At 44.1% G+C, this 12007-nt stretch overlaps 1 protein-coding gene across 4 annotated transcripts in view; it reads right to left on the reverse strand.

Annotated features, from left to right (window-relative positions):
- Positions 1–11806, reverse strand: part of CDK14 (cyclin dependent kinase 14) — a 656595-nt gene extending 644789 nt beyond the window's left edge. For all 4 annotated transcript variants that reach the window (XM_077490836.1, XM_077490834.1, XM_077490833.1 and 1 more), the window contains exon 1: positions 11237–11806. In XM_077490836.1, coding sequence (XP_077346962.1) covers positions 11237–11327 — 91 coding nt within the window. In that variant the 5' untranslated portion in view covers positions 11328–11806. The remainder of the gene's footprint in view (positions 1–11236) is intronic.
- Between the last annotated feature and the right edge of the window lie 201 nt (positions 11807–12007).

The following is a 12007-nucleotide window of genomic DNA, read 5'->3' on the forward strand; positions in this document are numbered from 1 at the left end:
AAATTTGCCGCCTAGCGGCGCTCGCCACACAAGCATGTCCACGGGTCCTGGGAGCTCAATGTTAGCCAGCGGCCCGCAATTGCTGTGTGGAATGGTAGAACAGGGAGATGCCCATGTAAACCTGCCTTGCGACATGACAGGGATCTACTACTCCCTGTGATCAGGAGCAGTGATCACTGCTATGTTAGTGGAACCCCCCCCCCCCCCCAACAGTTAGAACACCTCCCTAGGACACACTTAACCCCTTGATTGCCCCCTAGTGTTTAACCCCTTCCCTGCCAGTGTCATTTACACAATAAATCAGTGCATTTCTATAGCACTGATCGCTGTATCAATGGCAATGGTCCCAAAAGTTTTAAAAGTGTCCGATGTGTCTACCATAATGTCGCAGTCACGATAAAAATCTCAGATCGCCGCCATTACTTAAAAAAAAAATTATTATTATTATTATTATTATGCCATAAATCTAATCAAATACCACCAAAAAGAAAGCTTTATTTGTGGGAGAAAAAAAAATATTATAACAGACTACATAAATAACACTTTCTAAAGATTGAATATAGATTGGATAAAGTTGGAGAGTTGTGGGACTGGAGCTCCGCTTTAAGCTGGCAATTCATGGGTAGATATTCGAATCAAAATCCTTTTTAGGTAAAGAATGTTCTAATGCCGCGTACACATGACCGGACTTTCCGTAAGAAAAGGTCTTCCCGATGGACTTTCGAACGAACGGACCAAAGTCTGTTAATTTTGAACGTGATGGCATACGACGGGACTAGAAAAGGAAGTTCAATAGCCAGTAGCCAATAGCTGCCCTAGCGTCGTTCTTGGTCCATCGGACCAGCACACAGACAAATGGGTTTCCTGATAGGAATGGAGTCCGACGGACAGATTTGAAACATGTTCCATTTCTAGGTCCGTCTGAATTTTTGAAGAAAAGTCCGATGAGGCCCACACACGATCATAATATCCGACGGAATGATTCTGTCGGAACCTTTTCTGCCGGAAAGTTTGGTCGGGTGTACACGGCATAAGGAAGTTTGCTAGTTTTTCTAATTATTAAATGGGGTCAAATAATCATTTGTTTTCTAACGCACTGACAAGAAAATGTGAAGCAGCAGGAGGGACAATTTTTCCCTGAACAAATTTCTGATGCCCTGTACACACGGTCGGAGTTTGACGGAAAATGTGCGATCAGATCGTGTTGTCAGGAAATCCGATCGTGTGTGGGCTCCATCGGACTTTGTCCGTTGGATTATCCGACACACAAAGTTTGAGAACATCTAAAATTTTCCGACAATAAAATCCAATCGCATAAATTAGAATAGTGTGTAGACAATTCCGACGGACAAAGTGCCACGCATTCTCAGAATAAACTAAGATAAAATCTATTGGCTACTGGCCTGTTTATAGTCCTGACGTACGCGTTTGACGTCACCTCGTTCAGAACGATGGGATTTTCCGACAACTTTGTGCGACCGTGTGTATGCAACACAAGTGTTGGCCAAAATCCGTCGGAAAAAAATCCGACGGGTTTTGTGGTCGGAATGTCCAACCGTGTGTATGGGGCATAACAGTGCAAGTGGTTTCCAAAATCAAAATGTTAACAGCAAATTAAACTGTTGTAAACTTTTCCTAAAGCCGGCCGTACATACCCCGTTTCCCCTAAAATAAGACCTAGTGTGATTGTCGGTGATAGCTGCAATAAAAGCCCTACCCCCCAAATAAGCCCTAGTTAAAGTCCTTGTAGGTCTTCTTTTCAGGGTAGGGCTTATTTTTGAGGAAACAGTAGGGCTTATTTAGGTGGTAGGGCTTATATTGCAGCCAACACCGACAATCACGCTAGGTCTTATTTTAGGGGAAACAGGGTAGATTGAAATTTGTCCGGTTCAGCAGGGACTGGCCAAATTTCGATCAACGTATGGGCAGGCTGATTGGATACTCAAGTCTCTCCATCAATCGACTTGCGACAACTAGCCTGTCAGATTTTTCTGCATACGATTACTGCCAGCGGCTGTAGCCCCTAGCAGTAATCATTGTGTTCTGCCAGTGGGGAGCCTTCCCAATCAGCAGAATACAATAGTGCAGTGGGAGGCATTTCTCCATCAATACTGACTGTGTTGCTGGAGGAATTTAAGCGATTTTCTTTCCTTCCACCTGTGGTGAAGGAAAGAGAATCGTATCATCTATGGCCTGCCTAAAGCCTGGTACACACCACGAGACTAAAATCAGAGGAACGAACAATCGTGTTTTTTTTTCCTTTTTTTTTTTTTGCATGCTAGTCTCATATCTAAAATGAATAGGTTACTAGAGTTACAAAAATTCTCTTAAAACAGACTACAACTTCCCACTATGGTGTAATGTATGGTGTTGTATTATATTAGGCATGCGTGGTCTCGGTCACTTGATTTTTTGACAGGCGAATATTGTGCCGATTAAAACAAAAATCATTCGTTCTGTTATCGTAAGAGAACAATTTTTTGCATGAACTGTTGCAATCAGCTCTCGAAAGCTGTGTACTAATAGACAGATAAGTGGGGTTTTTCATCAGATTCTCATTGTGTATATTAGGCATAAGACTCTTCCTAAGAATTTTCATTCAAAAATTCTATGCATCTACGGCCAGCTTTACAAACCATTAAAGATCGGACTCCACGATTACGGTCAGAAGATTTACAGTCTGCAAACAACCAGCTGAATGAGTTTGTGTTGCCAGTGGAATCCGGCCACTGAAGGAGCGAGTGGTCTGGGATAATCTTGCATGTTCCAGTTCTCAGTACAGGAAGTGGTAACACTAGGAATGTCTTGATAAGTGAGCTAATCACAAAGCTATCCCAGCCCGGGAACATCAACCCACCAACTCAACTACATTTAAAATGGCCCGGCAGCTTTTATTTCAACGAGCAACATTTCCAGCTGCAGATCTCCCGGTGAACAATGGGAGATCCAGATGGGCGTTTCAACGTAGCATCAAGACAATTAAAACAGCACATTTGAAAGCTTCATTTTCTCAGACTGCGGCTATTGCGGTCCAAATCCTTGGTGCAGCATTTCTCATTGGTGTGTACATGGCATCCTTGTCTATGAGTGATTACATTGGTGGGAGATTTATTAAAACTGGTGCTGTCAGGGCCGGTCTCAGTCCTTCCTTCTCTGAGCTTGCCACTCAGCTGTCAGCTAAATGCCAGCTCCTCTCTCTCCACAGTTATTCAGCTGTTGATGATCCTGCTCTTCAGTCCTGCCTACTTAAGCCATCCTGTCTAGAGAATCTCTGCCTTCGCCTTGGTTAGCATCACAGAGACAGAGACAGTCTCCTGCGCTCCTGTTAAAAGACTGGCTTTGCTGACATCCATTCTGGCACCAGATCCTGCTTGCTGTTCCACTACATTGATCCCTGACTATCTGTTGCGGTTACTGAACTTTGGCTATGTTTTGACTACGTTTGTTAGTTTTACTTTTATTATTAAACAAGTGTGATTTAACTGTACTTCTGTCTCGGTCTAATTTCATGGTTTTTGACAGGTGCCAGTTGGCTTCCAGGTTTTACTGTCAAAAGCTTAAAGCGGTATTAAACTGCTGTTTTGTTTTTAACCTGCAAGGCAAAAAGGTATAATTTGCTAGTATGCATCGCATACTGGCGCATTATGTGAAACTTCCCTTAAACTAAGCCCTGCAGCGGCACGCTCTCACTGCCTACAGGGCTTCCATCTTCACCTGGTCTTCCTAACAGGTTGGCAGGCTCCAGTCCAGATTACTCTCTTCATCCAATGTCACCAGCTCACCAGGATCTCCAAAATTTTATTCAATCACAATTACATTTACATTTCGATGTTTCGGAGCCACGCAGGACCCCTTCATTGCTCCAAAATGTCGCTTTCTGCTGTAATTATGGGATCGCTGATTAAAGTTTTGGACCCATTTTTTGGAGATCCTGGTGTGCTGGTGGCATTACTCGGTTTGACTACACACGTTTCCAGCCAGTGGTGGCTTCAGAACCCATTTATAAATACAGCCATCTTTACAGGAATGTTTGCGTTGGGAATATTGCATTAAAAGCTTTGATTGGATGAGCCGCGATGACGTCACTCCCACAGGAGCCGCTGTTCACGGGACAGGATGGGTATGCCGTTCCTACAGAGCACATGTCCCACATGCACCAGTGATGTCACTGGAGGCTTCGCAAGTAAATATATCCTAAATGGTTCTGTGCTTGAGGGCGAGGACTGGTATGTATGAGAAATATATATATTTATTATTAAATAAATAGCCGTGTAAATTGACAGCACTATACACTGCAACATGAAAGTAGGGTTGCCACTTTTTCTTCAAGCCAAACCTGAACACTTTTGCGGCACACAGCAATTTTTTTCTTTTTTTCTTTTTGTAAGTTATAGTCAAAACCTGGACTGCCCAACTGAATCCCAGACAGGTGGCAAACCTACATGAAAGTGTAAATGGGCCCATAGTAAATTAACCCCATTTCATCAGAACAAGGCATGTAAATCCAAAACCGTCCAATTGACGAGGGCACGTTCATTTATTCAGAATTACACCAAGATGCCACATAACGGGAAGCAGCCATGGAACTGCTTCTGTCCAAAACTTCCAATAGCAAAAAAACAAACAGACAACTGTCACACTTTAGTTCATAGGTTAGATCACTCAAAATGAAAAGCCACAGAGAACAACGGACGTAGACGAGGGAGTTGCGTTCAACACACAGTTGACCTCCTGCCCAGTAGTCCCAGTATAATACAGAAAGCTATCCCCCATTGGTGCCACCTTTTTGCACATGCAGCTAGTAGATAACAAAAAGCTGTCAAAGCTCTTATTTTAAAACACAATATTGACAACCCTCTAAAGCTTTACGTTTGTCACTATGCAGACGGAGCCATAAATGTTAAAGAAGAACTCTGGGATCTCAAGATCTCTCTATGAGAAAGGTTACATTTAATGATTGTAATGACCACGCCATATATATCATTTTCATTCCAAACCATAACTCCATACCATAGCACACTGATCAGCTAGAACATTATGACACCCCACCTAATATTGAGTAGGTCCCCCTTTTGGCTCCAAAACAGACCTGATCCATCAATGCCTGGACTCCAGTAGACAAAGGGCAGTTTACACCAGGAATCACATAGGAACACGCAGCATGTTCCTACACGATTCACATATCTATGGTGCAGTGCGGTGCGATTTGAGACAGTCATTTTAAATGAGCTGAATCGCACCAAGAGTAGTGCATGTGCTACTTTAAAAAACGCACTACAGCTGCATCACATGGTTCTACTGTACCATGCGATGCGATGCAGGCAATCGCACTGTGTTTGCAACCTAAATTTAGCGGTGTCGCCAACTTAATACGGACACCCTCTGCAGATCAAAACTGCAGTGCGTTTTGAATACCAGGCTGGAAACACACACGGCCTGCACCACGTTCTGGTGTGAACAGGGATTCACACTGCCCATAGTGAATCCTGGTGCCATCTCTTCCCTAAGAAAGTGCAACACACACACCCGGCCATCCTCATAATGTAAAAGAAAATGTGATTCATTAGACCAGGCCACCTTCTTCTATTGCTCTGTGATTCAGTTCTGATGTTCATGTGCCCTTTGTAGGCCTGACCACTCAGTCCTGACCACTGCAGACCAAGAACATCCCACAAGAGCTGCAGTTTTGGAGTTGCTTTGAACCAAGCTGTCTAACCATTTCAATGTGGCCTATTCCAAAGTCGCTCAAATCCTTCCATTTGCTAATTTTTTTCTGCTTTCAAAACACATCAACTTCAGAGATAATATGTTTACTTGCTGCCCAATATATCCCATCCACTTTCAGATTATAATGAGATAATTAAGGATATTGACTTTATCTCCAAGTGGTCTTAAGGTTACGGCTGATCAGTGTATATCTCCAAACCATAGCATGCTATACCATACCTCAACGCTGCTGGAGTTTTGGTACTACCAAGCTTGACGGCAAAAAAAGGGGGAACAGGAGCTTTTTTTGGGGGATGGCAAGCGTCACGCAACGTGATTTGCTGCGATAAATCGTGTAACAATCGCGGGAAAACCTCACAGCATTTTAGGGGGGTCATTGAAATTAATGGCACCCGAACTTACGTTCTGCAATTGTGCTGCCTTGTAAGATCGGGGTGGGGCAGAATCACAGCAATCCCAAAATACCCAGGTGTGAATGAAGCCTTAAGGCCCATACACACGATCAGACTTTTTGACAACATGCAAATTAGCCGTTTTGGAGCAACATACGACCGTGTGTACGCTCCATCGGACAAACTTTTTTGGTTTTCGTCAGACTTTTGTTGGCTGTGCAAACGGACAAACTTTCTGGCAACAAAAGTCCGATGGAGCAAAGTCTGATCGTGTGTACAGAAAACAATAGGACTTTTGTACAAAATACAAACAGGCATGCTCAGAACCAATGCAAAAGATCAGACAACAATACAGAAGTTGACCAAAGGTGGCGGTAAAGAGCATAAAAAAAAAAAAAAAAAAAAAACACGCGATTTGGTGAAAGTTGGCTGAAAAAGTCCTGCTGTGTGTATGCAATACAAGTTCAGGGCCGACGCCCTTTGTACAAAAATCCAAGGGAAAGTTTGTACAAAGTCCTATTGTGTGGATGAGGCTTTAGACAGGGGCAACTTTGGATCCGACTTGAAGTTGTCCTGAGTTGCGTCAAGTCACGCAACATGATAAAATCAATGTAAGCGAATGAGAGCCTTCGTAAAAAGGAAGTAAAGGCACTAAAAAAAAATAAAAAAAAAAAAAAAGCAAGCAAAGGCATAATGAGGTAGTATGCATAGCATACTAGCTCATTATGAATAACTTACCTGAGAACGAAGCCCCCAAAGCGGTCCTCCTCCTTTATCTTCACTGCTGTCATGTATCCCGGAGTGACTTCCGGGTCTCACTGCTCCGGCGCTGTGATTCACCGGAGCCGCCATGACGTCACTCCCGCGCATGGGAGCCGACACAAGTGGCATATCGCCGTGATCTGCGGCATGCTCAGTGCGCCTGCACGCCGCTGTCTATAGCGCATGCGCCGTAGACAGCGGTGCCTGTCTTTTTGTAAATATCTCCTAAACCGTGTAGGTTTAGGAGATATTTCTTGGACCTACAGGTAAGCCTGAATCTAGGCTTACCTGTAGGTCAAAGTGGTTTGTAAGGGTTTACAACCACTTTAATGTACACTACCGAAGTCGCTCAGACTTCAGAAAAGGTTCCTGTACGACTTCTAGGCGACTTGTACTCATTGATTTCAATGGAAGTTGCCTCCAAGACGGATCCCCTGTCTTAACTGAAGCAACTTTCCAGGAAGAAAAAAATAGTTTTCTAGGCCAACCCCTCCCTCCCACAGAGCTGATTATTATGCGATTGGCCGCTGGCAAAGGCGCCTGTCCTGGAGGAAACTTCAAGTTTCCTTGTAAGTTGCGCTGCGATTCATACTCAAGTCGTGTCCAAGTTGCCTCCCAAAGTCGCTCTGGAAGTCGTGTTGCCCCTGTGTGAACGGACTCTATAGTCAAGCAGATACAATGTAACTTCTTTACTTTAGGTACAGTTCCCAGGCAAGTTCTGATCTCTCTATATTAGAACAGATACTGTGTAACGTTTTTGCTTTATGTATCATTCTTACACAGTAGTTGTGAAAATTGCTCACAGCTTTATAAAAACAGACCTGATGTAATTTCTCCAATTTAGATATCACTCCTAGGTCAGTTCTGAATATTACGAGCAGCTCTATAGTACAAAAGATATACTCTGAATGAATGGTTGAATGTAAAATGTTCTGTGCTCCTACCCAATAGTCCACCTGCCGACAAACCAACAATGGATGGATAGGCCGCCACTTTTTAGTGTCTCTTTTTTAGTACAGACACACTTACCTGCTAGGTTAGTTCTGAACATGACTAGTAACTCTTTAGGCCCCATTCACGTATTGCAATCATCGGCAGAAATTGCACAATTCTACATGCGATTCCAGAATCACAGAAAAAAAAAAAAAAAACATATACCATACTTGCCTCCACAGGGCAGTTGGTTATGCACAGAGTGGCCTGATCCTCTTCTTCTGGGGTCCCTCAACGGCACTCCTCCTCTTCTCGAGTGCCCCGTTGGAGATGCACTCTCCCTCTTTTCACTCGTGCAGGCACACTCCCATGTCCTGCTGCTGCATCTATTGACACAGACAGGACTCAGCTCCACATCCCCCCGGCGCCAGCGTCATTGGATTTGATTGATAGCAGCGGGAGCCAATGTCTGCGCTGCCATCAATCGATCCAATCAAGACCTGAGACACTGACCGGAGCTGGTGTGCTTGTTCCTGTCACGGGAATTACAGGGCTCAGGCAAGTATAAGGGGGGCTCTGCTGCACTAAAGAAGGTTTTTCAACTTGAGGTGAAAAAACACAGAGGGTTTACAACCCCTTTAAGATCTAATGGCACCACAAGTATTTTTTTTCTGTGATTCTGCCCACGATTGCAATATGCGGATGTGTGAATGAGGCCTAAAGAGTCACTAGTGATATTCAGAACTAACCTAGCAAGTAAGTGTGTCTGTTGTACTGTAAAGTGACACCAGTGGCGGCCCATCCATATGGGGCACACGGGCGCACCCCCCCCCCCCCCCCCCCCATCCATCCCTGCATCAGACCCCCTAATCTACATGCAGTGCACCGGACGCATGGATTCCAATTTTTGTTTTGTTTTGTTTTTTAAACAAAGAACCTTTACGACCCCTTTAGTGGCACCCCAAATGCGGTGCAATGTTGGCGTGATTGTCATGCAACAAAACTCTAGAAAATTGCAGCAAAACATCTAAAGCCAAATGCACTGACTCCGTGCCAAAATTTGGTACATGAGCTTCTTTGGTGCATTTTTGTAGCTGAGGGAGGTCCAAAATATAAATATTTTTTTTGTTATTAATAAATAATAATAATAATAAAAGGAAGAGGAGCATGAAAAACGCAACGCGGCAGCATTGCTCAGGTTTGAACAGATCTACTTCTCGGATTGAGATATTATCACTAGGTCAATTCTGAATATTTTTAGAAACTCAGATCTACTTCTCTGATATTTATATCATTCTTAGGTCAATTCTGAATATTTCTAGTGTCTGTTTATGGTATAACTTTGGAATATTGGCGCACTGGTATTGATGTATGAAAATCTGAGATTCCTGGCAGAAAGTTTCTGCATAAAAATGCACAGATGGGCTTTATAGCAAATGCGCATATTTTCAAGTTTTTTTGGACACACACACACACACACACACACACACACGTAAACATTCTTCTAGCTTTTTTTTTTAAATAGGGTCATACATGCATATGTGCTTCTATATGGGCCTAAAACACTGTTCAGAAATACAGATTTTTATACTTTACACATAGCACATATGAACATGACTGTGTGTACAGGCACAATAAAAAAAAAAAAAAAAAAAAAAAAAAAAAAAAAAAACACAAACAAACAACAGTGGCATTTTTAATCGTCCATGTGGAAGAGGCCTTTAGACTGGCTATACATTTATACAATTTATCTACCGAAGCCATATAATGTGAGGTGAAGCTTAAACACTTTCAATTTGTATGCAATCAGACAGGTCCTTCCACTACATAGTTTAAGGTAAATTGGAACAAAATGGAATTATTATACAGGATTTATATAGCGCCAACAGTTTGTGCAGTGCTTTACAACATTAGGGCAGCACAGTGGCGAAGTGGTTAGCACTTCCGGCTGGCAGCACTGGGGTCGCCGTTTTGAATACCAACTATGGCACTACCTTCTTGGAGTTTGCATGTTCTCCTTGTGCCTGCGTGGGTTTCCTCCAGGTATTCTGGTTTCCCTCTACACTCCAAAGACATGCTGGTAGGTTAATTGGATCCTGTCTAAATTGGCCCATTATGTGTATGAATGAGAGTTCAAGCTCCTGTAAGCTCGAGCACAGGGACTGAAGTGAATGTACAATATATATGTAAAGCGCTGTGTAAATTGATGGCACTATACAAGTACCTGTAATAAGAAAACTGTATAATGTTTGTCCAGCTTTAGACATCTGTAGGTCAGTTCTGAATATTGCTTGTATCTCTTCATAGTAGAAAAAGACCTACTTCTGTTACCAAGATATCCCTAGGTCTGTTTTGATTAGGAGTAGCTCTCTTTGGTGATACTTCTCCGATTAAGATATATCAGTTATGATTAGTAGCAGTACCAGGACAGGGTTGTCCAGCACCCAGGGCAAGGATTGAGAATTGCACCCCCCTCACCCATTATTATTAATGCATGCTATAGAATGGGTATCCATTTTTTGTCTCTTTGCTTCTCTGCACAAGGGGGCAACTGTCCCTCCTGCCCACCCCTTGTCCAGGCCCCCCATTGCTAGTAGCTCTCTTTGGTTATACTTCTTGGATTAAGATATGTGCTGTAGGTCAGTTCTCATTACTAGAATCACTTTATAGTATAACACATCTACTTCTCTAATTAAGATATCATCTCTAGGTCAGTTTTCATTACTAATAGCTCTCTTTGGAAAGACTTCTCTGATATAGGTATAGTATTCAAAGCCTCAATTGATCTTTTTTTCTTCTTTGTCCTTAAAAGACAATCTCTGGTACTTTGCCTAGACATCAGTTAAGTTGGCAAGCATGCCTCCAGAAGTGTCCAGACTGCTTATGTCAGCAGATACCCACACTGTACATCCAACAGCAACATCTGTGCCATGCATACCACCATGCCATCCCTAGAAATCACAAATCTAATGGATCAGTGGAAAGGTGCCAAGACCCAGCTGAGAACTGCCCCCACCAGAGGAGCCACAACCTGAGGAGCTGCCACCTACAAGAGAACCCCCCCCCCCCCCCCCAACTGCCACCCCCCAGGAGCCCCATTTGGAAACTGCCCCCCCCCCCCCCAGCCCTGTATGGGAACTGCCACCCCCAGGATCTCCATTTGGGAACTGCCACACCCCCCCCCCCCCCAAGAGCCCCGTATGGGAAATGCTACCCACCCCCCAGGAGCCCCATATGGGAAATGCCACCCCCCAGGAGCCCCATATGGGAAATGCCACCCCCCAGGAGCCCCATATGGGAAATGCCACCCCCCAGGAGCCCCATATGGGAAGTGCCACCCCCCAGGAGCCCCATATGGGAAGTGCCACCCCCCAGGAGCCCCATATGGGAAATGCCACCCCCAGGAGCCCCTCATCACTCACCTAGCCTGCTGAAGCTCTCTGACAAAGTTCTCCTTAACTTTTTCATCTTGCTCAGCTTCTGAGCCGGCTGTCCTGCGATCATGTCACACATCCAAGCAGCAGAGCTCCAACTTGGAGGGGGAAGGATGAGCAAAAGTCCAAAGAAGAATCCCAGTGGTGTCTGAAGCTGGCTGCGATCCTCTCCTCCAGCAGCCTTCTATGTCTCACATACAATCTGTTCCCAAATATTGTGACTCATTTTCTGCAACTTCTCCACAATGAAAACTTGGCTCAGGAAGCAAAATATGTACCAACACAGGCAATGTGGACGTGAGGAGGTGGAGAAGGGATGTCAGATGTCTGGGGGGATGCAGGGTTCAGGGGACCCCTTGTAGACATGCAGAGGCAGCTTTGGTTGGTCCTGCAGCAGCTTCTCATGCAGCCCAGTGCTCAGGCTGAGCTCTGATCTGTCCCACCCCCTCCTCTATCCTCGTCATTGTACACTGTTTATATTCTTAGCTTGAATGATGAAGCAGATCCAGCAGGACTATACAGGGGATTCGCACTCAGCTCTCTTCTTTGCTGAATCTGTAGGCTTGCTGCCTGTCATAGCTCCACCACGCCATCTAGTGGCCGTGATACATGGCTGCAGCTCCTAAATCTTCATAATGGAGCTCAGCTGTGTGGACACCTAAAGGTCTATCAAGATTTTGATGAGACCTAATTAGGGTTCTGCATTAAAATGGAGATGTGGTCATTTTACATTTAATTGAGTTACTGGGAGGATCAATA

The sequence above is a fragment of the Lithobates pipiens genome, unplaced genomic scaffold (genome assembly GCF_037356315.1).
Source record: "Lithobates pipiens isolate NorthernLeopardFrog02 unplaced genomic scaffold, aLitPip1_a1.2 Scaffold_19, whole genome shotgun sequence".
In the NCBI taxonomy this organism is placed as follows: Eukaryota; Metazoa; Chordata; class Amphibia; order Anura; family Ranidae; genus Lithobates; species Lithobates pipiens.